The sequence below is a fragment of the Eutrigla gurnardus genome (genome assembly GCF_963514095.1).
Source record: "Eutrigla gurnardus genome assembly, chromosome: 6".
Taxonomy (NCBI): domain Eukaryota; kingdom Metazoa; phylum Chordata; class Actinopteri; order Perciformes; family Triglidae; genus Eutrigla; species Eutrigla gurnardus.
In genome coordinates this window covers 21871938-21899215 of record NC_139920.1, presented here as the reverse complement: position 1 = coordinate 21899215, position 27278 = coordinate 21871938, and the positions used below count along the sequence as shown (strand labels likewise).

Genomic DNA, 27278 nt, shown 5'->3' with positions numbered 1-27278 from the left:
AAAAAAAGCAATACGTCATGTCAGAGAAGTTTTTTTAATGTAAAAATACATTGTGTTTCATCTACAAATGCATGGTTACTGTGTTTGAGATGAGAATTACCATCAACAATTCACAAGCCACTCCACCTAAAAATATGAATATTATTCTATAATAAATATAAAACGATGTAGATAAAAATGTAGAAAACAAAAACAAACTCGTACCCGACTATTAAAAAAGGTTTAGAAAAACACGCCTGTCTTGTAATACTTGAAAAAACTGAAACATACATTTCAGAAGAATACAATAATCTCAACGTCAACAATAAAACGTAACAGGAGGCAATTCAGTTTGACCCTTTTTGCAGCTGCTACCTCAGTTAAAAGTGCGATAACATTGTGTCAGAAAAATAAAAAAAGGACAAATGGATCCCATCGTAGGAATAACAAAACATATGTAACATTTGTTATTTCTGCATAGAGAACCGGCCCAACAAACAGTCTCTAATACTGAGGGGAGCACAATGTAAACTGTCGTCTTTAATTCTCTCGGAGGCGGTAACTGAATCTATTTAAAGCCACAATCCTTGACGGGAAAACCCAACAGCCCATTTTGGTTGTCTGGAGGATGAGGATGGGTCACCGTTCGCCTGCTAACGAGCTTCAAAACGGCGCAAAAAAAAAAGGAGAAAGAAACGTACTCAAGACTGAAACAACAGGTAATGACAGTGTCAGTGCATCTCACTGTGCTCAGAAGGCATCTAAAGTTACATTCCGTGTAAACAGTAAAACATAAAGGCGATAAATATATGAAATGATATAAGGATTGTGCCTTTAAAATAACCATCGTCCCATGATCCGTCAGTACACACTCACGCTAGAAGGGATAGTTCGGATGTTTTTGAAGTGAGGTACTTATACGTAGTGAGTAGATGAGGGTCGTATGCCCCGCCCCCTCCCAGTTTGAAGAAACGCTGGTTCCAGTAAGGAGCCAAACATTGAACGGATGTGGACCGAGGCAGCAACAAAATGGATTTTAGACACTATATATATATTACTAGATTTGCAAACTATATTTCTAATATTTTCACCACCTTTCTGAAGCAGCTCTCTCCACCAGACTCAGACTTAACCTTGCAGAACAGTGGAGTTGCTGGACTAAAACAGTTTGTTCATGTAATTGTGTGACTTCGGTGAAAGATACCCTCGCCTCAAACCCTCCGAACTACCCCTCGTAACTGATATTTCCAGCTGTTCAGGAAACGCAACATTGTTCCAACGTTTAACTTTTAACGTTTTAGCTTGTCCAAATGTCGTCTAAATATCGTAACATAAATAATATTGGCTCCACGGTTTCCCTTCTTCTCCATGCTTGCGGTAGCAAAATACAAATATATTTTAAAAAAAGAGAAGAAGAAAACACTGTCTAAAAAAAAAACAGACCCACAATGCCTCTGGAGGCGGAAGCAGGAGAGTCGTGGTGACGGCGTGGCTCCAGACGCTGAGAGGAGTTCCCCCCCAACGCCACTCCCATCATCACCACGCCTTAATACTCCATAAATAAAAGTTGTATTAAAATAGAATTTTTCTTGTTCGTCGGCATTAAAAATAAAATCCAGTGTGTGTCATACAACCACCTTGCCCTTGATGTCCAGCTTGGTGTTTTCACTGACTTTGATGGACTGCTCCTCCGTCAGGGTGATGTAGGAGTACACCAGGCTGCCTGCAATACTGCAACACAGACGGCAACCGTGAGGAAGAACAACACGTGTAGAAAAATTATATATTATATAAAAATGAGAAACTCAAAATAACGTATCTCAAAACAATGACAGCATACACAAATAATGAGACACTTTCTTAAAATAATGAATCAGTATCTCAAAATAATGACTTAGCAGAAAAATAACAAGAAATTAAGTTAAAATAAGGAGTTATCTCAAAATATTGAGTTTGTATTGAAAAAATATATATAACTCTCAAAATAACCACTTTAGATCTCAAAATCGTTAAAATTCTATAACCACAAAAAAAACGTTCATCTGATAAGACGCTGGCCAAATAATGAATTTGTGTTGCTCAAGTTGAACATGTTCAGCCGAGTCAGTCATAAATTCATTACATTTCCAAACAAGATCAAGCATGCACATAAAAGAAAAAGATCCTGTAGCGGATTGGCACATTGTTATCAGTGACATCCGTGTCTTTTAGGAGTTTACACTTGGCAAACTAAGTAGGAGGACCAGTCTGACTCAACAGCAGTGGACCGCCCCTTTGCATCGCAGTTGTTACAACAAGAAATCAGCAGAATCTTCAACCCAACAAGCTTCACGTCGGCTGCTTGGCCAGCAGCCGGTGCTAATGGGAAGCTCTGATGTTGTTTACGGCTTCCTTTCATGTTTTTTAGGCAACTGACTTGATCCACTGCGTGTAGAGGTGTAACAATTCATTCGATGCATCAATTAATTCAGCGTATAATATTATGGCCATGGTGGAGGACTACCGGTCAGCCTCGAGGAAATTCTGGCAAACCATCCAGCGCCTCAGGAAGGGGAAGCAGCCCTCCACTAACATTGTTTACGGTGGAGGTGGGGAGCCGTTGACTTCAACTGGGGATATCGTCGGGCGGTGGAAGAAATACTTCGAGGATCTCCTCAATCCCACCGACACGTCTTCCATAGAGGAAGCAGAGGCTGGGGACTCGGAGGTTGATCCACCCATCACCCGGGCCGAAGTCACCGAGGTAGTTAAGAAGCTCCCCGGTGGCAAGGCACCGGGGGTGGATGAGATCTGCCCCAAGTACCTCAAGTCTCTGAATGTTGTGGGACTGTCTTGGCCGACACGTCTCTGCAACATCCCGTGGCAGTCGGGGACAGTGCCTCTGGCAGACCGAGGTGGTGGTCCCTCTATTCAAAAAGGGGGACCGGAGGGTGTTTTCCAACTAGCGGGGGATCACACTCCTCAGCCTCCCTGGTAAAGTCTATTTCAGGGTACTGGAGAGGAGAATTCGGCCGATAGTCGAACCTCGGATTCAGGAGGAACAATGCGGTTTTCGTCCTGGCCGTGGAACACTGGACCAGCCCTCCGTAGGGTGCTCGAGGGTTCATGGGAGTTTGCCCAACCAGTCCACATGTGTTTTGTGGACCTGGAGAAGGCGTTCGACCGTGTCCCTTGTGGCATTCTGTGGGAGGTACTTCGGGAGTACGGGGTCGGGGGCCCTCTGCTAAGGGCTGTACGGTCCCTGTACGACCGGAGCAGGAGCTTGGTTCGCATTGCCGGCAGTAAGTCAGACCTGTTCCCGGTGCATGTTGGACTCCGGCAGGGCTGCCCTTTGTCACCAGTTCTGTTCATTATTTTTATGGACAGGATTTCTAGGCGCAGCCATGGGCCGGAGGGGATCTGGTTCGGGAGCCACTGGATTTCATCCCTGCTTTTTCGCGGACGATGTGGTCTTGTTGACTCCTTCGAGCCAGGACCTCCAGCATGTCCTGGGGCGGTTTGCAGCCGAGTGTGAAGCAGCTGGGATGAGGATCAGCACCTCCAAATCTGAGGCCATGGTTCTCGACTGTAAAAAGGTGGCTTGCTCCCTCCGGGTTGGGGGAGAGTTCCTGCCTCAAGTGGAGGAGTTTAAGTATCTTGGGTTCACGAGTGAGGGAAGGATGGAGCATGAGATTGACAAGTGGATTGGTGTGGCGGCCGCAGTAATGCGGTCGTTGTATCGGTCTGTTGTGGTGAAGAGAGAGCTGAACCAAAAGGCGAAGCTCTCGATTTACCGGTCAATTTACATTCCGACCCAGGGTGGCGGGGCGCTCCCTTAGAGATAGGGTGAGGAGCTCCGTCACGTGGGAGGAGCTCGGAGTAGAGCCGCTGCTCCTCCAGGTTAATCGTATCGAAGTGAAACCAAAGATTCACACCCCTAACTGTGTGACAATAAAACGCCTGAATGTCAGATCATGTATGTGCTGGAATGTCCTGGGTGTTTTTGGAAATAAAAAATAAAAAAAATCTATTCATCTATGAAGACAGCAACACTTTGAGCATAAATGAGAAAATAAATGCATTATACCTGATATTCAAACCTATGAAGTTAGTCCAAGAGAAAATGTAGTCTCCACTGATCACCATCCCAAGGTACGTCACCAGGACATTCTGCAAAAATGTGTGGGGGGAAATCAATTAAGCTAATTCAATTGTGGGGGTTTTTTGTGCTTTGAACTTTTTATGTCACACAAATCTGCAGTTTACCTTGATGCAGCCCACGATGGTCGTTGTTAGTGCAGAGTTGTATTGTGTACAAAGCACAGTGGAATACATCAGAATGAACCTGCAAAAAGACCATGTCATCATATTAGACGCAACGACTTGACACAAGTTCAAGCACGAAGTCCGATTTCACAATCTTGACTATAACTAAAAAGGGCCACTGTGATCATCACACTCCAAGTCAAGCAAGCTACAACAGCCACTGAAGACAATGACGATGCCACAACATTTTTGCTCCAATCCAGATGTGCCAATTCTGGCACTAAACACAATCCTTGCGCAAGCATGGCACACATAAGCTCGGGCTTGTTTTCTTACCCCATGATGCAAGAAAGGATGAACTGGGCGAGGAAAAACATATCTGACCAGCCATCGTACTCCACTGCCTGACAAGAGAAGCATATCATGAGAAACAAGAGAATGAAAACACAAAGATTTGCAGGTGATTGTGTATTTTTGAAGTTCAAAATGTCCAAAAAAGGTAATTTCTTGTGTGTTTGGTCTGGAATTCAAAGGGAGGCAGGAAATAAAGATTAACGGCAGCACTGTAGATCCCATGTAAGGAAGTGGAAGGCAAGATACAACCAACAGACGTGCTAACAAATTCAACGCTAAGTTTTCCATTAGCTTTCAAAGTAGTGGTAGTGTGTATCTTTAGTGAGGTTGTTCAGTCAAAGGGGAATGTAGGCACTGCTGTAATAACTCTACGAGGAGCATAATAGCTGCTTTGTGCCTTTCTGGCTGCTGGGCCTCCGCTGGGCAAAACCAGAAGGTCTCTGCCAACTAACAAGACAGCCCATATTTATGACACACAGCCCCCCCCCCCTCCACACACACGCGCACACACACACACGCACACACACGCACACACACGCACACACACCCTTCAATGTGGGCTTGAAACCACGCAATAACTGATCAGCACCATGTGCATAAACCAAACTACAAAGATGGTTCAACTTAACGGTTTAACCGCATTTAACAACTTTTATGAATGAGGATTTGGCTATGGAGGTTTCTGTGAAGATGAGTTAAAACTACTTACTTTCTGCATATCTCCGGTCACATGAGCCAAGAGTATCGTGGGCACAATCATCAACAACGCGTTATAATACAGCAATCCATATTTCCCCAACTCCTGAATGAGAAAGAGCACAGAAAACAATTTGGCAGGGAGCAAGAACTTTTACAAATAAGCATAGCCAGAACAGAGAGGGTTATTCACAAATCTTCTCAGTGCATTCCTCGGTAACTAGCATGCAGATGTCACGCAGCACGGCCGGCCCAACGCGCTACCTAGAAACAACAGCAGATGGTTCTTCACAGAATAAATCTGGTTCAGGGTCCACTGTGTTATGAGAGCTGAGAAGTCTGTGTCATGTGACATAAAAAATAAAATAAATAAAACAAGCTACGACTGGACAGTCAAACTGCAATTAATCCAACAATAGAAATAGAAAAGCAATATACTTTCTCTACAAAAAACATAATCAAATCAAAGAATGCAGTGGAATGAGGAGCATACTGAATATCTTTATCCAGACACTTTGAGACAGTCAAGGCTCTTTATATTCACAAACATCAGCTCACTGCCAAAAACAGCACCAGCGCCAACAATGGTTACTATTCATCAGAAAGCACTGCTACACATACCTTTGCATCTAATTTTTGTTTCACATAGGCTCCGTTGGCTGCAGTCAGAACGTCGTTCAGGAGAATGAACACGTAGCCTTGCAAGTCAAAGGACAAGTCGGCACTAGGAAAACAGAAACGAGAGCAAAATAAAAGAAAGTGTGGTGGGAGATAAATGAGTGTTGTGGGACATTTAACGATTCAGGCATACTGTGGTTCAGCAGGGCTACTTTAATCACAGATATATGCCTCTAATGAAGACAACTTCACTTAAGTGAGGGCATATATCACGACGGGATAACCCTTTGTAGTGAAGGAAATTCTGTTTGGGTTTACGGCCCAGGACACCTGGATGCAGCAGGACTTACCTTGCGGCTATAAACGCCCCGAGGATCATTGTAAATACTGTCAGCTGGACCGGCCTGGAGAACTTCTTCCTGCCAAAAGGTCAAAGACAGCAAAGCAATGAAACTCTATCCGGCTGCTTTGAGCCATAAATAAAAAGCCACTGATACAGTACAAAGAGGGGAGGCTCAATGTGCCGCTGAGTAAAAGGACCGGGGAATGATTGAGAAAAGTGGGTTATCACTTGTCATATCTTACTTGAGCAGAAGTACCTCTGCCAGCATTGTGAATAAGATAGAGAACCTCCGGAGGACGGTAAACATCGGCAGGCTGGTGGAAGAAGACATGAAAAACACTTTAACTTGGACAAACATCAACAGCCACACCCAATGACCTAAATGAAAAATGACGACTTCTGTTTCTCTCTCTCTCTCTGCAAAACGTCTGTAAGTAGTTTAAAAAGTGCTACAAGAATAAAGTGTATTATTATTATTACCTTAAATCAGTTCACTATGGCAACCTGAATTACTAAAAACAACAACAAAAGACTGGGTGACATTATTTAGGGAGCCCAGACCTCCTTTCCTTAAGGCCAGATGTACTTGGTTCCCAGGGCAATGAAAATGCTTGATTTGCACAATGGGTAATGTTAACTTACATTTTTTTTTTTTTTTTTAAATCTAATAGTATTTTTACAACATTCACATTGTTCATCACAAATGTGCAAATTAATTAATCTGAAAAAGAAAGATGAATCTGAACAGAAATAAAACATTTATGAAGGTTAAGGGGAGATGAAGTATCCCGGCATATTTGAGGTGGACTAAATATTATAGGGCAAAGCACTGCAACACCTCAATAAGTGACGTTCACTAGTTTGAGGTAGAAAATCCTGCAGGGAAAAAAAAGGCAGCTTGATGAGGTGGAGGCTGCAAATGCTGGCACACCCATCCACCCAGCCAACGAATGCTGCCATTCATAAGATGTTAACCAAAAGCTGAACGTACCAGCCTGGTAACCGCTTTTGAAAAAAAAGTGACTTTTTGGGCCATGTGAGGAACTGGCACTGACATGGACTCAAACAACCCTTTTATGGGAGGATTATTTACTCCATAAAACCTGATCGTAAACGGGTTACGCACCTCCATTAAAAAAAAAAAGAAAAGTGTTTTATCTTGCTCTACTGCTAGGCGAACTTCCCCTCCCCAGAGGGGGAAAAATTAAGAACTGAATGAGCTCATCATGACAAAGTTCCTTTTAATCATAATTCAGCGTGGAGAGTTTAAAGATGAGGACTTACTTCAGCCTTTTGGTTCCGAATAGACCAGTGATTTGATTTCCTACGTACAGTAGAGGTAGAGGAAACGTCTGTAAAAACAAAACAACAAGGTACATTGATTGATTAAAACAACGTTCCTGGTAGTGGACTGGAAATAGTTTTTGTTTTTTTTTGATGGGTGGGATACCTTGCGAGGTATGCTCTCATCGCAGTCCGGGAAGGTGATCACCCTCGCAGCCTTGCCCACCCACAGCACAACCACCGTGGCCAACATCTGCAGCACAAAAATCAACAGATCATTACTTTTACTATATCTGCCTGATGCGTTCAGTGGACTGATGAAAAAAACTTACTTGGCCAATTCCGACACATATTGAAGAAGGGAACCTGGAAGAAGCAGAGTTGAGTCGCCCGTTAGTCCCCGTGAACGTTACACACACACACGCACACACACACACGCTAACCATATAGCTAACTCGCTTGGCATCGCTAGCAAAAAAACGTAGCGTTTAAACAAAGTCATGTGAATCTCTCCTTACTATCAACCAGGTGAGACAATAGAAAAATAAAAAAAGTTCCCGTTAGCTAGTTAAAGCTCCGCCGCTATCCAGCCGACAAAACTTCCAGTCGCTAAGGTTTAGCTAACACGGTTCGACAAAAACACGTTACAACTCCGTGAAAAGGCGTCAGCGACGAAAGCCGTTACCTGTAGTTGGTGAGGACGCTCTTGTTCACCACGACGATAAGAAACGAGCTCAGACCGTAAAATCCGGCGGCGAACAGCTTCACGAACAACGTCCGAGGTTTGTCCGCCATCCCCGCCGAGGTCTCATTCCTCTCTGAACGTCGGCTCTTCCCTCCCTGCCATCACTTCACTGGCTCGCGAGCCGAACGCCGCTATGCGCGCGCGCACACAGACGCGTAGCAACAGTTGGACGCACGCAGGCAACGCGGGGACGTCGACGTTTCACAACTTCCGCTCTCAATTCTGAACATCACAGAGCAGTCGTTTTTCTTTTTTATTAACTTTAAACAAGTGAAAAATTAAAAACAAGATTCCTCCTGCTCTTAATCTGGAAAGAAACAAATATTCCTTATTTCTTAACATCACAGAGGGTCATTTTTAATGTTTTTTTTAAAAAAGAAATAAAATAATAATATAAAATAATTCTACAAAACCATTATTAAATAATACATTTTTATTTAATGTTGTTGTTTTTTTCTAAACAAGTGAAAAATCTAAGAAAAAAATAACTCCAGCTCTTGAGCTGGAAAAAAAACGTATTTACATAGCACCTTTCAAAAAAAGATATAAAGTGAAAACACAATAAAAAAAAGTACAAAAATATAGCATTGGTTAAGAAAAAGCCATTGGAATCAAATAGAATGACATTAGTGTCATTGCACATTGAACAATGAGATTTACTTCCAAATGTACACTTTATACACACACTTTGTAATGAAACATATAAAAACAATAGACAAATAAGTTGATAAGATATGTGCAAGTAAATCTGATTATATAAGTGCATAGTAAAAAATATACAAAAGTGAGTCTTAAGAAGAGATGTAAAAAGAAGTTACTGAGGCAGGCAGGGGCATAAGTTCTGTCACCTTTGCTGACAAGTCTGTATTAAAAACTCACATCCTTCAGGCTAACATCCAGCAAACATTTGAATCCAGTCTGCATTATAACAACTCTTCAGCCATTTAGTCCTAGAAATAAAAAGTAAAACTAAATATATTACTGTAGAGAAAGAGAAGAAGGAAGCGTTTCACCAAAGCTGTGATCTAATTATAAATGCCGACCACTGAACCAAGGCCAACTTCTCGACCTGACCTTGTTGTCTGTGTGTATTCTGGCAGGTGGTTGTAGGATAAAAAACCTGACGTGTCTCTGATAAGAAATGTGTTTCTGCATGTGCCACGTTGTCAGACAGACAGCAGAGTCGCCAGTTCAGACCCCTCGTTCATTTTGTTTTGGTAGACACATCAGGGTACAGCAGATCTGAGCCATGTCCGGACTGAACGCATCCCTCGGATACTTCCTGGCTGTTGTCATTTTCGCAGCCTTGGTCCGAACACTCTTTAAGAAATGGCCCCGGCTCAGCTTCGTTTCAGAGTTTGCGTCCTCATTCATGCTGGTGGCGTGTTGGCTGGAGGTGCAGACCATCGTGGAGGTGGGCGAGTGGGCCGGCGGCTTAGGTCCTGATGTGACCTTAACCGTACTGTTTGTGGTGCTGCTGACCCACGGCGTGATCTGCGGCGGCGCCTCAGGGAATCCCACCCTGGTTGCTCTGAAGTTCCTGCAGCTGGAGGCCACCACGCTGCCCACTCTCTTTGCTGTCGCCGCTCAGTTCCTGGGGGCCCACCTGGCCCTGCTCGCAGCTGCATACTACTGGGGCCTGGAGCTGACAGACATGCACATGATCAAAAACCTGATGGCGAGAGAGTGCAGCACGTCGCTGCTGGTCTCTCTGCTTCAGGGCTTTTTCACAGAGTGTGTTTGCACGCTGGTCTTCCTTCTAGTTCATCTGTACCTGCAACGCAGATCTGCTCTGATCCGAGTGCCCCTGGTTGCCGTTCTCCTCACCTTCCTGTCCCATATAGGTAAGTTTCAGTTCAGAACCTGGCCCCGGCTTTAAAAAAAAAAAAAAATCAGCATAGGACCCCCACTCTTGTTGCTCTGCTTTGGAGCGGTTAGTGTATGTGCTTTAGGCCTATCTAATGAGATCAGTTTCCCCAAGGGGGCAACCTCTGGTCCTGAAGAGTGAAGCCAATGCCCTCCAGCTGCCAAACTTCTATCAATCCATCAGCGTTCATTGCGTCTGTTTATTTTGGCCAAAGAAATCTACAAGTCATCTATAAAAGAGAAGAAAATAGAGCATTCTTTTTAGTTTTTGCTGGAGTTTATTGTGTTCAGGATAAGGGATGTGCTTTAATTCTTTTACAAACTTATAAAGACACTTTTTTTTGCAGCCAAAGGCTACACCTCAGCGTACATGAATCCCTCCCTATCGTACGGCCTCACCTTCCACTGCCCTGGATTTACCTTCGCTGAGTACGCAGTAGTCTACTGGCTGGGCTCCCTCACAGGTAAATTATGTTAAAATGAAATCCATTTGTGCGGCCCAGGCCGTGTCAGTTCTGTTTCCGAAGTGGACACAGCGTTTACGGTGAATTGTCTGTTTTTTCAAGGCATGATTCTTGCTCTGCTCCTGTACACGGGCCATATTCCACGGATCTTTGCCAAGAACCTGATATACTTTCAGAAGACACGTTTCCGAGTGCCAAAGGGGGACAAAGGAGAGAAGAAGAAAATGTGAAAGAAACTACACTTTTTTTTTCTTTTTCCAATTAACGTTTAATAAAAAGTGTCTGGCAGCAAATTGTTCATGATCAAGAGATTTTTACTGTACAGAAAATGTAAAATATTAAAGGATAATGATGACATTTCAATAAAGTTTTACATTTGAAAAAACGCCACTAAATGTCACCACATAGTCATCTGTTGGGAGGATAAAATAAAAGATTCTGAAAAATATCTCAGAGGCCAAAAAGTGACTTAATAAATTAAATTCCTAAATGACTGTGTATTTATGCAACAGAGCTACACATATCTTTTAAAAAGAAATACGAGTCCTTCATGTTTCACAGTCAGAATAGGAGAACCGCTGCTACGTGCTCTGGGCAGCTCCAGGCTTAGACGCGGCCGACCCATCATGCTTTTTGGTTTTTGACTGTTTTTTGTTGGAAGTGCCCGGATCTGTGGGTGAGAAACAGTCGGTGTCAAATAATGAGATGCTGATTAATCTTTTTTTTTTTAACAGGGATTACCTGTACACATTGTAGTTAGCTGATATATATATATATATATATATATATATATATATATATATATATATATATATATATATATAAATAAGTGTATGCAAAATCTACTTAAGCAAACGGAGACAATGCAGAATATAACAGTGTAAAGTACATTTTTATTTTACTTCAGCAATGTTTTAATTTCTTGGATTCAATCAGATGCCCAACTCTCTAAATATAGGTCAATCACAAGTACTAGGTTTCTGCCTCAATGTGAGAAAAAAACTCTCTCAATGCTTCGGTGCAGACTAGTTGTTTAGATAAGTACAGAATGTCCATGGAAAACATTCCGTGTGAAGTCGGTGTAAAAAGCGTGGGTTGACCTGAGGGTTTTGTTACCTGGCTGCTTCTGTTGCTCCAGCTGAGCCTCGGGTCGGTCGACCCACAGACGGTGATCCGGATCGTTCAGGAAGGTCTTGCTCTGCTCACAGCTGAGGCACCTCACGACAGTGAAGCGGGTCTTGCCTTTTTTTCCTGACGACACAGAGAAAACAAGGTCTTTAAACGTACCGAACTAATTTAAATAATGTTATTAAATCCGGTATGCGATGGGAAGGTGACGTGGGGAAACAGCATGACTACAATTATAAATGATGACTTACTCCGTTGTCTTGTTGTGGCGGTTACACCGGGTACGAGCAACGAGCAGCACTTCTTGCATAACGTTCTCTTCACTGAAGGATCTCTGCAAGAAAATACACAGTTAAATAAAATGTACTGGAATCACTTCACATTTTAAGCCACAAATATGTAGTTGTCAACAATAACAACACGTAAATGAAACGTGTTGCTTTACAGGAAAGCAAAAAAAGAATTCGCCTTTCAATTTAAAGCCAATAGGAAACTCACTGTCTGAGAACTAAACGTCTTGCGATGGTTTTCTGTGTGAAGCAGTAGAAACGAGCCAGCTGCACATTTTCCGGATTTTGGGATAAAACACAATGAGCAGCCTGTAAAGAGATAAAGTAAGTAAAATCGCGACATGACTGCTTAGCATAGTAGCTAGGATGCTAGCCGCTCATCATGACATCGATTAGCTTTTACTTTTTTATGTATTTCCTACCTGGTAAAGATAGTTCAGCCGCTGGTAAGCGTCTTTGTCTTTCATTTGTTGCGCCATAACTCAAAAAATGTGAGCAAGGGAAGCCGTTTCTTTCCAGCTTCACTTCGTGCTACTACAGCAGCTCGACCTCAAAAGACTGTTACACTTCCGGTTAAAACCTCCACAATAAAAGCCGCAGCAACTAAAAAAAACTTGAAATGCTTTAACATCCTACTTCATAGACACTTTGACTTCTGTCACTTGTATCTGAGAGAGAATACAGTTATAAAGCTATCACTTTTAATACATAAAAGTCTTCAAACATGCTATATTGCAATGCTTATGCTGGTATAATCTGATATCTCCCCCCTCCCTCTGTACAAAGCTGATATTACTGCACAACAATTACTTTCACGCTCAAATCACAAAAGCAGGAACAGTTGAATTTATTTGAGTGCGCAGACAAGGTTGTTAGTTGTCCAGAAGAGAAAAAAAATGTCTTCATCGGCCTTCGACAGCTAAGCACTATATGGCCACTTCTTTTTTCCTCAATCTAAACATTAAGTACACAATATACACATAGACAAAAAGCGCATTTGTTTAGTCTAGAAGAACACAAAAACTGACAGAGTTCAACATACAATACTTATTTTTAATAACAATAAAAGAAGAAATTTTTAACCCTGTCAATCTAAACATTTTAAAATTGCCTGTAAGGTGCACCTCTGGTATCTGGGGACTTAAGATACAGGGGGGTTGGGGGGGAGAGATCTGGTACAGTAGGTCTGTTGGGCGTCGGGATCGACACGCAAGCGTTTCATGATGGCAAATGTTCTGAAATGTTTCCTATAAAAACTGATGAGAGAAAATGTCCATGAATCACGGGTTCATTGTGGAAATAGCAAAGGGGTGTTCACTGGATGAGACCAACTACGTAACAAGACGGGGGGACAAATATGAAATTCAAGTATCAAAATAACTAAAAGACACCAACGAGCTGAAAAGGTAAATTACAAAAAAGGTAGTAAAAATCAAGTGAAGAGAAACATTGACACAATCAATACATTAGGCAACATTTTTGCATTCGTTTAAGGCGGTTGATTAAAAAAACAAACAACACTAAATAGAAACTAGGCATCTTCTTCATTCTGAGTTAAATACAAGCCTAGACCTAACTTGTCACCAGGAGATCTGTTGTACAAAATAACTACCTACGCCCCCGACTCGGACACTAAGCACTTTACTTTGACTTGTCATCTGACGTCTGAGAGAGAATAGAGTTCATGTGGACAGCGCTGGTGTTGTGCTCTAGGTTTTTTTTTGGTCTTCTTCACAGTGAGGTTTTTTTTGCCGGGGCTTATAAGGCTGGCGCGTCAAAGAGCGGCAAAGTCACCCTCAGCCTATTGTCTGGCACGAAAAATCTAAAACGGTTGGCACAGAGCTGTGCACAGCATGGGGGTGGGAGGGGGTGTCATAGTCTCATCGGCTAACGGTTGCCCTTCATGGCCTCCTTCGCTGCCAGGATGAGAGGAGTGAGACTGGAGAGGGGCTTCGCCAGCTTCAGGAACGGATGCTGCAGGGAGAGATTCCACGATGAGTTTAAAACATGAGACACGTTCCAGTGAGAAGAATCTAATAAACAGAGAAGAGGTTTCTCACCAGCAGCAGCTCTTTGCCTCCGCCTCGTTTCTCCACATCCATCTCCAAGCAACGGTTGAGGAAATCTCTGAAGACCGGAGACAGCTTCTCCGGGTTCTGCAGCTCGGGCGTGCCGTTTGTGGCGATCAGGTATAACGCCTGCCGGAGGGGGAAAGAGATGAGATTTAAAGGATTAATACAGTTTCAGGAGTGTTTTCTATCGCAGGTTTACTTTTCTATGTTGCTTAATGACAGCCGAGGAAGTCAATAAGCAACTCTCTACCCAGAATGCTGTAATCCAGATTTTAAGTGTTTACATAGAGGTTTGTAACATGCAACATGTGTGTTCAGGATTATTGACGCACAAGATGGTCCATCATTGTCAAATAAAAAACTTAATGATTTTCAAATTTCCCCAGTATGTGTTTGACTATTTTGCACCCAGAACAGATGAGTCAACTGTGTGAGTTTCATGTCAAACATCACCAAAAGGATTGAGAACGTGTCACTCACTCGTAGTGGGTTCTCGTTCAGGTAGGGGGGCTCTCCTTCCACCATCTCAATGGCCATGATGCCCAGTGACCAAATGTCCACTTTGGGCCCATAAGCCTTCCTGGTCACGACTTCGGGGGCCATCCAGTACGGCGTGCCCACCATGGTGCTGCGTTTGTTATGCTCTGGAGTGATCTGGGCGCAGAAGCCGAAGTCGGCTGTTGGGAGAAGCAGGAAGAAGAGCAAATGCACGGTTACGGCGAACGGCCGGAGAAAGAAAAGGGCTGCTGCCGAGAGCCGTGAGCTTCAGGACTTACTCAGCTTGACGGAGCCGTCCATCCCCAGCAACACGTTGTCACTTTTGATGTCTCTGTGAATGACCTGGTTCGCATGCAGGAACTCCAACGCTTGTAAACACTGCAGGTTATGGACGTACATGAGGAGAGAAAAGGAAAAGTTGTTGAGAGTTAAAAGGGAGAGTTTGGATTGTACAAGGTAGAACTGAAGCCATTATATCCATCTGTGCTCTCTTCAAAGCCACAGAACGCCATTGACAAAAACTGTAATTTTACCTCACAGAAGTGTTTGAGTTATTTTGTGACTTTGGTGAATCCGAACTCTTTAAAAACACTGAAACCAAACAATAAAACAAACAGATTATCCGACGGAGGCATCGGTAGACCAGCGTCACCTGTGTTCTGTGAGGTAAAGTTACTGTTTTTGTCAATGGAGTCTGGTGGCTTTGATAAATGCACAAATAACAGTATTAGTTCCCCGTCGGAAAGGGCTGTCTGACGGCAAGCTTACGCAGGGAAAATACCCTAAATATAAAAGGTCAACTAAAACTGATTGATTTTTATTTTAAAATAAATTCTAAAATACATTCTGCTGCCGCCTCGTTACTCTCCATCGACCTCTCTCTTACGGCGTACCTCTCGGCAGACGGCGGCTATCTGGGCCTCGTCCATGCAGGTCTCTGTTACCACATCTGTCAGTGAGCCTCCAGCCAGATACTCCATCACCACAAACAGCTCCTCCACCATCAGGAAACTGACAAACACAGACACACACACAGACACACAATCGTCATAATTCTGATTAGATGTTTTCCACTCAGGTTGCAGGTTCACCGTCGCTCCTACCTGTCTAAAAAGTTGACGATGTTGGGATTCTTCAACTCCTTCATGACAAGAATCTCATTGATGATCAGCTCCTTCTTCGGCTGCTTTTGTAAGTTGATCTGTTTAATGGCGACCTGAAGCGCAAGAAAGTTAGAGAGTTTTTACATCCACTACTCCAACATTCCCCTCGTTCTTCATCACGACTGCACAGATAAAACATATCATACATGTCTCTTAAGTTAAGCACTTAAAGCAAAACTATGTAATGTAATTAAATCACTTTAAAATGTGTTACAAACTTGCTAACGCCATTACTCTTCTTCACTTCTGTTACTCATGAGCATGTTTTAGCGTTTACAACGATCTCATAATTATCACCTTCTGTCCAGCAGAAGTTGCTATTAACTTTTCATGTATCGAGTTTAAACTTTTAATCTGTGTTTACCTCCTGTCCCGTGGCAACATCAATGGCTGTGAACACAGTTCCTGAAGCCCTGGGATACAATGGAGATGAGCGTTTTACTTACATGCATCTTTCAACAGTCTCAGCTCAAATTAGAAAGCCAACATTTCTCACCTACTTGTAAGTACGTATAGCAGTACACATAAAACTGTAAAACCTATGACACTTTCTAAACCCAAGAGGGAGATCTGCACTCACCCCTGACCAATCTTCTCATATCTGGTGTACTTCTTCTTGGGATCTCCGATGCTAACTATCGTCCCTGTAAGACAGACAACAATCACGTATCTGAAGCAAGACAATATAGCAATAAATAATAAATACAAGCAAATACATGTAAAAGGTGTGATGCAAACGGTGCATTTAATACTAAATAATGAATTAATCATTTACTCAGTTTGTCCATGATTTCTTCATCCGTCATCTTGCCCTTCTTCTTCTGTTTGTCTGCAGCCTTGGAGGCCGTCTCTCCATCCGGACACGTGCTCGGAGCCGGGATGGGATCGATAACGGAGCGGGTATACACCTGTTACACAAAAAGGCAAAACAGATAAATAAATTTCAAGTTCACAAAGAACACCCGAGAAACTCAAGCCGACTTACACTCTTTGTGTATTCTGGTCTCGGTGCCACAATAGGAGGCGGAGCTTCGTCGTCGTCATCATCGTCGTCGATGTCTTTGATGCCGGGAGAAGAGGGCTCACTGCCTTTTTTGACAGGCTGGTTGAGAGTAAAAAAAGGTTGTGAGCCCTCATGACACAAAACGTAGCACAAATACAACAAATGTGGGTACGAAACAGACTTCAAATACTTACAGACTGAGGCCCTGGAGTGAATGCGTCTTTTTCTGTGAACAAAAAAACAAAACAAAGTGAATGTTTTCATAAGATATTGTAGTCACCGATTAAACTACATGGTTTATGTGCTTATTGGTGTGTAGAATAATTTACATTCTATATGTTAATTTCGAGCATTTCAAGACTATCCAGCTTCCATATCATCACGTATTTCCTGTGAAACAGGATCGGCAGGCAGGACGTGAATATGGGAGGAATTTGATTTGATCCTAGAAAGATTTGCTCATGACCTTCTCCAGGTCTGTGCTGAGCCAGAGTTGCAGATGGATGTCATGATATTATTGATTGAAATTGGTTGGTACTAGCTGATGCACGCATCATATCCAGTTTATTTATAGATTTTACATTAAAAATGTGAAGAAATAGATTTTTTTCCGGCATATATTGTTAAGTAGGTGTACAATATGGATGGATATAGTGCTTGAGAACGCTCAAGTGTTACTGACTCGCAAACATTGCACGAACAGTAGCCGGGCTGTTCACACCAGAAGTGCATTCTTCACGCCGGTTGTGTCTGCTTGAGTCATTTGTCAGCTGAGAAATACGTGGAATAAATGTAATTAAAAAAAAAAAAACCTGCAACCACAAACAGCAGTGACACTAGACTGTTTATATTCAATACAGTGGAAGGATTCTTAAATTGAATCATGAGGGAGGAGAATCGCTGGTAGAACAGCAGGAAGAAATGGGAGGAGAGTCAAAAGTGTGGGATGGATAATATATATTATCGTTTTTCAGAATGAGATCCTTTATAATATATCTTTTATATTGTTTGTTTATTAGTGTATTTTCTTGCCATTGAGCAATAAGCGTTTCCAGTGTGAAACCGGCGCCAGGTTGGCAAAGTTTTTTTTGCCTCTTAATACCAACCGATAAGGTACATTATTGTGTCCTCAAAACAAGAAGCTATTCCTGTTTGAATCGTCCGTTTTCTTTTACCAGTTTGTCCCTTTCTGCTCTTTCGATTGTCTGCCACAAAACAAATCCTTCATACTAAATAACATCTAAAACTTGAAAGCATAAAATACCATTTAAAAATATATAGCAGTCCCATAGCAGTGTCAGTGAAGGCTGAACACACTGTACTATTTTGCTATTATTACTATTATGCTGCCTGGTCACTGATTGTTTAACATGAGCTCATATTGATTAAATTCCTCCTCACGAGAAAATAAATAAATGTTATCTCCTTGAAGACAAAGAGGGTAGTATAAGGTAGTATAATTTTAGGCAATAATTAACTTGTTCCTGACAAACACGGTGGAGTTTTTTCTTGATGTTAATCCATAACGCCCTGAAGGTAAGTAAATAAATGTCTTTGACTTCGAGACTCACCAGAAGACGAGAAGCTGAGGTACTTCTGACGGCCGTTGCCTGTCGAGTCGTAGAACTTCAGAACGTCGAGAACGGCCTGCGGATTTTTCTTCTGCTCAGACTTGGTGATGTTGGAAGTCTGGAGAAGTCGAGCCCATTGCTCTGGCATGCCCTGCGTAAGACCAAGGTGACGCGGTGTCATAAAAAAGTAAAGAACGAGATGTGATGCGTGTTAAAAAGAGCAATCAAAAGGTGAAAACTCACGGTGAACTCCCCCGTCACAGCATCAAACCCAACGTGTATGGTGTGTTCAAAATCTGAAGGTGGCGAGATCTCTGGTCGCTCTTTGTCTCGATCTTTCTTTCTGCTGCCTGCAAGTAACAAAAAAACCTCATACATGCTCCCACTAGGACAAATCATGCAAAATATTAACATTGACCACCATTGCTATGCCGATGACACCCAAATCTATGTAGCGCTATCACCAAACGACTATCGCCCCATAGATCTTCTGTGCCAGTGCATTGAGCAAGTCAAAGACTGGATGTGCCAAAACTTCCTACAACTAAATGAGGACAAAACTGAGATAATTGTTTTTGGTGCTAAAAAAGAAAGGTTTAAAGTAATTCAACACCTTCACTCTCTGTCCCTGAAAACCTCAAATAAAGCCAGGAATCTCGGGGTTATTATGGATTCTGATTTACATTTCGACAGTCACATCAAATCAGCAACAAAATCTACCTACTATCACCTCAAAAATGTAGCAAGACTTAGAGGGCTCATGTCAGCTCAAGACTTAGAAAAACTTGTACATGCCTTTATTACTAGTAGGCTAAACTACTGTAATGGTCTCCTTGCAGGCCTTCCGAAAAAAACTGTCAGGCAGCTACAGCTTGTTCAGAACGCTGCTGCTAGAGTTCTTACAAAGACCAAAAAATGTGAGCACATTACACCAATTCTTAAATCCTTACATTGGCTCCCTGTATGTCAGAGCATTGATTTCAAAATCCTCCTGCTCACATATAAATCACTACATGGCCTAGGACCGAAGTATATCACTGATATGCTCCCACTACATAAGCCTTCTAGACCACTAAGATCTTCTGAGACCAATCTGTTAGTGATTCCCAGAGTAAACTCAAATCACGGGAGAGCATCATTTAGTCACTATGCAACAAATGGCTGGAATAAACTTCCTGAAGATGTAAGACTTGCCCCAACTCTGACCACTTTTAAAACTAGACTGAAAACTGTTATGTTCACCATAGCTTTCTGCTAAATCTTTTAATGTCTGCACTATACACAGCAAAAAACAGTTCAAAGTTGAATATATCTCTCAAACCTTTTTCAGCCCCGGAGAAGATTGAGAATGAGATGATTTTGTTGCGAGGTTTCCTCTCCTCGGGCACGGAGGGCAGCGGCTTGGAGCTGTGGTTGGCCGAGAGTGAGTCTTTGCCAGAGCCGGTGCTGAAGATGGTGCTGCTCATCCTCACCGGCGGGGCGGGGGGTTTGTCCTCGGCGTCTCCGTTATCACACATCACTGTGGGTTTGTTGTGGAGGCCTAACGGGCCTATGAAGGTGGGGGGGTCAGGGGAAGTGTGGCGGGCGAGGGTGGCAAACAGAGAGGGAGCGAGGCGGCGCTCACATCAGCATGAGGAACAGGTGTGCTCATGCGCTACGGGAGAGGAGACGCCAAAAAAAGCAGCAGAAGAGAAAGGGAGCACCAAGTGGCACCTGGAAGAAAAGACCATAAACACACTATGATAAGGTTACAAATATAAGCTGATAACTGGGGAAGCCAATGCTACTACACAACAATGCAGTGGCATGTTTCCAAAGTCAAATTCAAGCACGTTTTAAGCATTTCAAGGTACATTTTCATGCTTTTCGAGCACCTTCCAGCTGTGGTAAACTACATATCTGTATACAGTCTACTTATTATTGCACTGCATCACATTAAAGGAGATGTTATTGTCTTATAAACAACCAAGATGATGTTTTGAGAGAGCTTTTTACAGAAGGATCAAAAATGAAAAGAAAACAAATTCCACTTAAAGATCCACAGAAATATAATCACCAATTATTTTAAATACCGGTGCAAAAATGTCAGAAAGTGCTGTTTTCAGTCCTTCAAATATGGAGATCTTCTTTTCTCTGTGTTATATCATGTATGCCAAACATACATTTCAAGTAGTTTCAAGCACACTAAAATTCAAGTGTTTTCAAGGATTTCCAGCACCCATACGAACCCTGTTTACAGGATACAGGAGTGTTGGCGGGCGGTATTAGTGAAGAGAGTACAGTGCTTGGTAATTGAGAAAAAACACCATTACAACAGAAAACACTGAGGAGAGAGAAACCCCACATGCAGACTGTACAGCTGATCAGTCACTGTACTTTGAGGTACTTTACTCAAGTATTTCACTTTATACATTTCTGAGGGGAAATGTTGTACTTTTTACTTCACTTCATTTTTCTGACAACCAGGCATGAGACAATATGAAAAAAATGTCACGTCACAATTATGCCGGTCAAAATAATTGAGATTCACGATATTATCCTGATAATCAGAAAAATTATGAGCATTTAAAACCATACTGGTTTCACTTTATATAAGCTTGAATTGACATCTTTTACATAATGTTCTTCTCAATGAAAACCAATTTTAAATAAGATGATGATGAATCATAAGGTTGCCCTGCATAAATACCTTTTTATAAAATGTATTTTTGTATCCTGTATTTTATGAATAAAGCTCCATTTTTTAAACTTCTCTGCCATGATATATTATTATTATTATTATTATTATGGGTGACTGACAGCAGTATATAAAGTAGTTTTAAATTAGCTCGAGCTTTACCAGATGAAAGATTAAGCCTGTTGTAGTTGAGGATGGTTGATGGTGTTATTGGGGAAAGTGTAGGTACTCTAGGTGTATTTTGATGCAAAAAATATATATATTTCAGTAAGATATTTTAATGCAGGACGTTTACATCTAGTAGAGTATTTGTACGCGCTGGTATACTTCTACTTAAGTGAAAGGAGACTCCTAGCGGAATGAAAACGGTGACCACGTCTGATTTTGCCTTAACTTCTTCGGCTGTAAAAAAAACAGACAGTCACGTAGTTTCTTTTTGTGTCCGAGCAGCCCAGACGAGGATAAAAGAATAACTCAAGTTGTTTTCTCCCACTAGCTACAGAAAAAAAACAAAAGCTGACAGCATAGCTTCTTGTTAAGATTTAAAAACATAGTCACCATATCGACGTTATGTCATTTATCCCCCCCATATAAGCCCATTTATGTCAGGAAAATGCCCTTCAAACAGGTAACAACATGGGCGGCTAGCAAGCTAACGTTAGCGTTAACTACTTGGCCAACAAGTGTGCTAACTAGTTAGCTAGAAGCTAACATTAGCAAGACGGGCTATGCTAATGCTTAGCTGTTAGCTAATGCTAACTAGTCTGACAACCGGTTAGGCGCTTCCCCCCTCCTCCTCGACAAATCCACCTCAGCTAGTCTAGACGCCACCACGGAGGCACTACAAGATCAAGAACCAACCTGCTTTTTTCCGTTGCGGGCTAATGGAGGAGCCGAGCTCGCCGGAGAGTCCACAACCAGATAAACTTGAATAGAACTGGACTCCCGGCCGAATCCTCGACGGTTTGAAACAACAAAAAAAACGTCTGTGAATCCGTTAAAATAATAAAGTACTTCCTCCGTTACATTTGGGCCTCGTTACTACACAACTCGTAAAAAAATGTGGCGACAACTATTTACAATGAAACTTTTCTTTCTATCTTTTTTTTCCCGGCCCTGGGATAATTCCGTTATGGCGAAGGGGAAGCGGAACTACCGACCCAGCCCTGAGCTGCGTCGATAAATGTTTCAAATTAATGGTGTGAAGTTTGCGTGCCCCTTGTCTACATTCATTACGGTCCCCCGTGTTAAAACTAATAGGCAGAGATTTGCATTCCAAATATGCAACTCATTTTGTTAATTTATTCAGCTTATTCAGGATTGTTGTGAAGGAGACCTCTGACCTCTGAAAATTGGAGAAAGTTCATCAAGACAGAAAAAAACAGCAGGATGGAATTTTTATTTTTTATTATTCAGATATATTGTTGTAACATGATGTGAAACAGTCTAGAGTCCAGTGTTTCAAACTTAAAAATAAATATGTGTCATCTTCTTGGATGACGTCACAGAGTCAAACCAGGAAACATCCTCAGTTTTGAAACCTGCACTGATAAAATAAAATAGGCCTGTTCTCCATCTGTGTCACCACTGTGTGATGTTTTTTTCTTTCATGGCCTGTTGATGTTCAATGTTGAATGTTGATGCCAGGACGATCCTGGTGTCAGACAGAACTGTATATTTATGGCTTGAGCTTTGTGACGGAAGATAAGTTGCCGCTGTTTAAACAATGCGATGCTTCCACATGTATTTGGACAGAGTCACACAGCAGAGCATCGTGACTAGAAGGGTTCCACTGCACACGGGGGCCACCAAAGACCCGTCACCGACTGGAAACCGGACACTCACATGGCCTCGCTCCTACAGGGTACGGGATTGAGTGGTAAGAAAGAAAAAGTGACAAATAGGCAATTAGTACCCACCCCACACACACACTTAAGAAAAGATTCATATAAAATCACCTGCTGCTGCTTGACTTTAACCCACTGACACGTGCTTGAATTGTCAGGAGTACAGGGGGCGTCCACGACAGTATGAGGCTCCGCGTTGTTGAGCTGCATACCTAGAAAGAAAGAAGAGACAAACACATAATTTCTGAGAGTCTTTAATAGTCAAGTTGTTGTTCTAACCATACACAAGAATATATAAATATACATTTATATAGTTTCTGAGAATAGAGACATACGTGACTACAGAATAAAGATGATCCACTTACATCTCTCAGTCCTCAGCAGCAGCTCCGGATGTCCTATGTCCACGGATGTAAGCGTTTCACCCGCGAACGAAGGCTCGTGGTAGCGACCGTGTACGGGAATCGTTACTTGAAGCAGCCTGGGAGTCGGTCCGTCGGGTCTGGGATACACGTAGGTGACAAATCCTGTCGTCATGTGAGCCGGCACCTCGAGGTCAATGGCTGAGTCCAGTAATATCTTGCAGAAGTCAATACATACATTAATACAACAAAAGATGTGGTTCGCATTATACATATTTTCCAAACAATGTGCTATGTGTTGTTTACGTTTATTTTCTCTCTGCTGCACCGAACTATGCAACATCTGACGACTTGAAAGCTGAGTCACTTTTTTTACCATGCAATACTATTTTACCTTTTTCCTATGCACTTGTTTGATCAGCTTATAATTCCTCTCCTTCTTTGTCCACTTTTTATCATTTTAAAGTGAGTGTGTAAGTGTACAATGTGCAATGACTGTAATGGCATTCTCTTCTTTTCTGTTCTATAAATGGATGAACAAATTCCATTTCAGTCTTACCTGCCAATCACTTTGATCGCTCAGGGATGCAAGTTGGTATGGATCTATGTAGACGCCTCTGGGCCATCGATGAAGCAGCAAAACTCTGACCTCACTAAGCACATCGGGGCTGAGCTCCACAGTGGTTACCATCTCCCTAAAAAAGCATGTCAGATAATCACCTCCTCATTCCACTCACATGGACAAGAACAGGATGATGGTTATCGTTGGAAAATACCTGTGAAAGCCCCTCTTGATGATCTCCACTGAAACTAGCGAGGATTCAAGCTGTAAAAGCCCACAGTGCTTCCCGTTGTTCTTCACATCTATAAAAAATACGTAGGCAGAGCAGGTTTATTTTACTAATATAATAATGCATCTATTGGTGATTTTCCTTGTTAGTTCTGTCAACAACAACCACAACAAAAAGAGATGACGATGCCAAAGTCAAATATAGAGATGTTAGGTTTTCAGACTAAGAAATTAATTTTAAATTTCCAACGTCAATAGCCATTAGGGGTCGACTGACTATTAGCCAATTATTGGCGCCGATATTAAGAATGTTTATGGTTATCTGTCATTTATTGTGTGTAGAGTTTATGTTACATTAAATTTGGACACCTTTTGAGACTTTTTGTTGTTGTTGTTGTTGTTGATGTTGTTGACTGCAGACAAATATCACTTTCAAATATCGGCTATCGGTCTCCTAGATTAGTAATAATCGTATTTATTCAGGCTGCTTTAGAATGGGTCAATCCTAGTCCAGCCTAACATATCTGAAACTTTACCATCTATTCATCCATTGTCTACTGCTTATCCTGTATTCAGGGGGGGAGCTGGAGTCGATCCCAGCTGTCATTGGGCGAAGGCAGGGTACACCCTGGACAGGACGCCAGTCTATCACAGGGCTGACATGTAGAGACAAACAACCATTCACGCTCACATTCACACCTACGGGCAATTTTGAATAATCAATTAACCGATCCCTGAAACTTTATATTTACTGAAATTAGGTCGAACGTTTTGGTGACACACACAAAACACAGTGTTTATTCGTGTTAGCTAGGTGGTGTAAGGATATATGACGTCACCTTACCTTTTTCCATCAAACAATGACATGTCGGTAAACAAGCCAACACAGAAAACAGCACAAAATACATCAAAAACGAGTGTTTTACAACGTAGTCATGCGGCTGCTGGAAGCACTATTTTGAAACTGTTTACGGAAGAGATCGCTGAAGGACCCCGTTGTAGTTGTAGGGAAGCTGCGGCTGCGCCTGACTAGAAGTAAACACTTATCGGGCCTTGTGGGAAAACTCTGAGGCAATAATCACGTGCTGGTTAGACAATCGGATATAAATCATTACCCTCATTGTGAGTGAACAGTATGATGTTAAAATATTAACCGTAAATGTAGACAGGCATCAGGCGAGACAGAAAAAGGTTCGAAGCCGATTAACGCCAAGGCAACGTTTAACGCGTATCACCGCTGCACATATCGTTAATATATATATACACACACACATATATACATTATATTAATTACTATGGTTAAAATGCTTTAACTAATTGCCGCCGGGAACTAGATCGCTGCGTCTATACGAGATGAGTTTCGAGGCGAAGCGATGCGGAGTGCAGTTCAGTCCTCCGTGTATAGTTTTAGTCTATGGACACAAGGGGAATTCAAATGTGCGAAAAAGAATAATACCTGTGAGGAACTTCTCTAAATATTCCGGTAAGGGCAACACGATTATTTTTTCCTACACATAAACGTAAACTTGTTTTCTTCTCACACCTTAGGAACCCCAGAAATCATGATGTAATCACGTTTACTACTTTTTTTTTTTTTTTTAAATATTCACCACTAATGCACTATGTTAATTTAAAGGATAAGGGCTTGGGCTGAGGGTCCTGTATCAACACTTTGATTATTTCAGGCTATATTACGCTCAGGTGATACATATACTCAAATATGTGTTTCATCAAATTACCATAAACAGGCTGCAGCATAATGTTCGGGGGGCATGGGCAACCAATTTAAAGCAATCGGCAACCAATTCATGGATTTTTTAACTTCTACAAATAGGGACAGCAAAAGGAGCACCCTGAAATATTTATTTTTTAAATATATTTGATAAAAAAAATAAATATTTACACACACACAGATTACAGCATGGCTGCAGAGGCGCTGAAGAACCACCCTCGGCACAGGGACTACCTGGAGGCCGTGTCCCAGAGCCAGCTGGAGAAGCTCCTCGTCATCCTGCGAGACCACATGCAAGGCCTCAGCTTGGAGCACAGCCTGGCCTCGTTCCGCCTGGACCCCGACGAGGACCTGAACAAGCTGGACGACGACGAGCTGGCTCGCAAGAAGGGCCAAATGGACAAAGTGTTCGAGCGGAACCAGAGGCACAAAGATGACCCTGACTTTGTCTACGACGTGGAGATGGATTTCAGCAAGAAAGCCCAGGAGACGTGCAGCTGGGATGAAGAGTCCGATGATGGATTTTAAAAACTCTGCACAAACACCCGGCATCCTTGTGTTCTGTGCATTTTAATGTCATGCTCATCTCTTTGCAAGATATATCTACATCTATTATGTTCTGTTTTTATTGCAGCTGTTGTAGCACTGTGTTGACTTGGTCATTTTTAGTTATAGTGCCAAAAGTTTTCCCACCTCGTAAACATCAATACAAGATGGACTAGATATCAGAAACATCTTCAGTTATAGTGCGATACAGTTGAAGAGAACTAAAAAGGTAAAAAAAAAATGTCCATATACCTGAACAGAGAACATTATAACCCTCATGAAGGTACAATGAGTGTTTGTTTCACAGAAAGAAATTGCAGTATTCATTAACACTAAAAGACAGCAGGTACCACCAAGGGTAAAAGGTAATTTTAAACACTCAACATGATTGATTTCAAAACTGCCACGCGTGAATAATAGTGAATATTTATTTGTTATAAAATACTGATTTTTATTTATTTTTTATTTTACAAAATACAAAGACTTTGGCTCCTTATCTGTGGCTTAAACCTAAACATGATATTCACAGTTGAATATGAAAGAAGAATGCTATTAAATCCTGCTAAAATGTGTACACCGATAATTAAGCAATACAACATAATATATATCTATCTTTGGAAAGAAAACCGTCCACAAAATATTGTTTCATATACAAAACACACACACATACATATATATATATATATATATATATACATATATATATACATATACATATATGTATATATATATACACGTATATACATATATATATATATATATACGTATATACATATATATATATACACGTATATACATATACATATATACATATGTGTGTGTATATATACACACACATATATACGTATATACATATGTGTGTGTGTATATATATATATATATATACATATATACATATATATATATACATATATATATATACACACATATACACACACATACATACATATACACATACACACGTGTGTGTGTGTGTGTAATAACGGCATTTCCACATGGTCTGAA

General features: G+C 41.7%; 6 protein-coding genes across 7 annotated transcripts; 2 read left to right on the top strand and 4 right to left on the bottom strand.

Annotated features, from left to right (window-relative positions):
• Nucleotides 1–20: 20 nt before the first annotated feature.
• LOC311015136 (nucleotide sugar transporter SLC35D2-like) lies at nucleotides 21–8378 on the bottom strand. Its single transcript, XM_084012228.1, has 12 exons — nucleotides 8205–8378; nucleotides 7852–7885; nucleotides 7686–7772; nucleotides 7520–7587; nucleotides 6478–6549; nucleotides 6243–6311; nucleotides 5896–5998; nucleotides 5288–5380; nucleotides 4561–4628; nucleotides 4225–4303; nucleotides 4046–4128; nucleotides 21–1710 (listed from the first exon to the last, which is right to left on the bottom strand). Exons 1-12 carry the CDS (start codon nucleotides 8312–8314, stop codon nucleotides 1605–1607), a joined length of 972 nt encoding a protein of 323 aa, XP_083868354.1. The 5' UTR covers nucleotides 8315–8378; the 3' UTR covers nucleotides 21–1604.
• Nucleotides 8379–8673: 295 nt separating this feature from the next.
• Nucleotides 8674–10843, top strand: aqp12 (aquaporin 12). Its single transcript, XM_084011964.1, has 3 exons — nucleotides 8674–10108; nucleotides 10478–10594; nucleotides 10697–10843. Exons 1-3 carry the CDS (start codon nucleotides 9514–9516, stop codon nucleotides 10822–10824), a joined length of 840 nt encoding a protein of 279 aa, XP_083868090.1. The 5' UTR covers nucleotides 8674–9513; the 3' UTR covers nucleotides 10825–10843.
• rpp21 (ribonuclease P subunit p21) lies at nucleotides 10837–12573 on the bottom strand. Its single transcript, XM_084011965.1, has 5 exons — nucleotides 12435–12573; nucleotides 12221–12321; nucleotides 11974–12056; nucleotides 11711–11845; nucleotides 10837–11264 (listed from the first exon to the last, which is right to left on the bottom strand). The coding sequence occupies exons 1-5, from the start codon at nucleotides 12489–12491 to the stop codon at nucleotides 11176–11178; spliced, it is 465 nt and encodes a 154-aa protein (XP_083868091.1). The 5' UTR covers nucleotides 12492–12573; the 3' UTR covers nucleotides 10837–11175.
• A 267-nt stretch (nucleotides 12574–12840) lies between these two features.
• pak2b (p21 protein (Cdc42/Rac)-activated kinase 2b) lies at nucleotides 12841–22140 on the bottom strand. Of its 2 annotated transcripts, none has more exons than XM_084011916.1 (15): nucleotides 21858–22140; nucleotides 19641–20056; nucleotides 18563–18669; nucleotides 18320–18470; nucleotides 16943–16974; nucleotides 16731–16847; nucleotides 16521–16653; nucleotides 16326–16389; nucleotides 16110–16158; nucleotides 15686–15798; nucleotides 15476–15593; nucleotides 14861–14960; nucleotides 14565–14761; nucleotides 14073–14210; nucleotides 12841–13986 (listed from the first exon to the last, which is right to left on the bottom strand). In XM_084011916.1, exons 2-15 carry the CDS (start codon nucleotides 19834–19836, stop codon nucleotides 13900–13902), a joined length of 1602 nt encoding a protein of 533 aa, XP_083868042.1. In that variant the 5' UTR covers nucleotides 19837–20056; nucleotides 21858–22140; the 3' UTR covers nucleotides 12841–13899. The 2 variants fall into 2 exon arrangements, with proteins under 2 accessions (XP_083868042.1, XP_083868041.1); XM_084011915.1 differs by having other exon boundaries at nucleotides 19641–20032.
• A 471-nt stretch (nucleotides 22141–22611) lies between these two features.
• On the bottom strand, nucleotides 22612–24972 carry pigx (phosphatidylinositol glycan anchor biosynthesis, class X). The gene is made up of 6 exons (XM_084010862.1): nucleotides 24840–24972; nucleotides 23982–24069; nucleotides 23765–23900; nucleotides 23209–23422; nucleotides 22955–23055; nucleotides 22612–22853 (listed from the first exon to the last, which is right to left on the bottom strand). The coding sequence occupies exons 1-6, from the start codon at nucleotides 24901–24903 to the stop codon at nucleotides 22716–22718; spliced, it is 741 nt and encodes a 246-aa protein (XP_083866988.1). The 5' UTR covers nucleotides 24904–24972; the 3' UTR covers nucleotides 22612–22715.
• Nucleotides 24973–25177: 205 nt separating this feature from the next.
• cep19 (centrosomal protein 19) lies at nucleotides 25178–27037 on the top strand. The gene is made up of 2 exons (XM_084010664.1): nucleotides 25178–25478; nucleotides 25909–27037. Exons 1-2 carry the CDS (start codon nucleotides 25349–25351, stop codon nucleotides 26253–26255), a joined length of 477 nt encoding a protein of 158 aa, XP_083866790.1. The 5' UTR covers nucleotides 25178–25348; the 3' UTR covers nucleotides 26256–27037.
• Nucleotides 27038–27278: the final 241 nt, after the last annotated feature.

Coding starts and splice junctions, on each gene's coding strand:
- aqp12 (XM_084011964.1), top strand. CDS start 9,514: ATGTCCGGACTGAACGCATCCCTCGGATACTTCCTGGCTGTTGTCATT. Junction 10,109..10,477: donor CACCTTCCTGTCCCATATAG/GTAAGTTTCAGT, acceptor TTTTTTTTGCAG/CCAAAGGCTACACCTCAGCG. Junction 10,595..10,696: donor CTGGCTGGGCTCCCTCACAG/GTAAATTATGTT, acceptor TGTTTTTTCAAG/GCATGATTCTTGCTCTGCTC.
- pigx (XM_084010862.1), bottom strand. CDS start 24,903: ATGTATTTTGTGCTGTTTTCTGTGTTGGCTTGTTTACCGACATGTCAT. Junction 23,056..23,208: donor GCTGCTGAGGACTGAGAGAT/GTAAGTGGATCA, acceptor CTTTCTTTCTAG/GTATGCAGCTCAACAACGCG. Junction 22,854..22,954: donor TTAAAGTCAAGCAGCAGCAG/GTGATTTTATAT, acceptor CGTACCCTGTAG/GAGCGAGGCCATGTGAGTGT.
- cep19 (XM_084010664.1), top strand. CDS start 25,349: ATGAGTTTCGAGGCGAAGCGATGCGGAGTGCAGTTCAGTCCTCCGTGT. Junction 25,479..25,908: donor GAACTTCTCTAAATATTCCG/GTAAGGGCAACA, acceptor ACACACACACAG/ATTACAGCATGGCTGCAGAG.
- pak2b (XM_084011916.1), bottom strand. CDS start 19,836: ATGTGTGATAACGGAGACGCCGAGGACAAACCCCCCGCCCCGCCGGTG. Junction 18,471..18,562: donor CTGTGACGGGGGAGTTCACC/GTGAGTTTTCAC, acceptor GGTCTTACGCAG/GGCATGCCAGAGCAATGGGC. Junction 16,975..18,319: donor CCTCAGCTTCTCGTCTTCTG/GTGAGTCTCGAA, acceptor TTTTGTTCACAG/AAAAAGACGCATTCACTCCA.
- LOC311015136 (XM_084012228.1), bottom strand. CDS start 8,314: ATGGCGGACAAACCTCGGACGTTGTTCGTGAAGCTGTTCGCCGCCGGA. Junction 6,550..7,519: donor TTCGGAACCAAAAGGCTGAA/GTAAGTCCTCAT, acceptor TTCTTCCACCAG/CCTGCCGATGTTTACCGTCC. Junction 1,711..4,045: donor TTCATAGGTTTGAATATCAG/GTATAATGCATT, acceptor TCTGTGTTGCAG/TATTGCAGGCAGCCTGGTGT.
- rpp21 (XM_084011965.1), bottom strand. CDS start 12,491: ATGGCGCAACAAATGAAAGACAAAGACGCTTACCAGCGGCTGAACTAT. Junction 12,322..12,434: donor GGCTGAACTATCTTTACCAG/GTAGGAAATACA, acceptor ATCTCTTTACAG/GCTGCTCATTGTGTTTTATC. Junction 12,057..12,220: donor AGACGTTTAGTTCTCAGACA/GTGAGTTTCCTA, acceptor ATTTTCTTGCAG/AGATCCTTCAGTGAAGAGAA.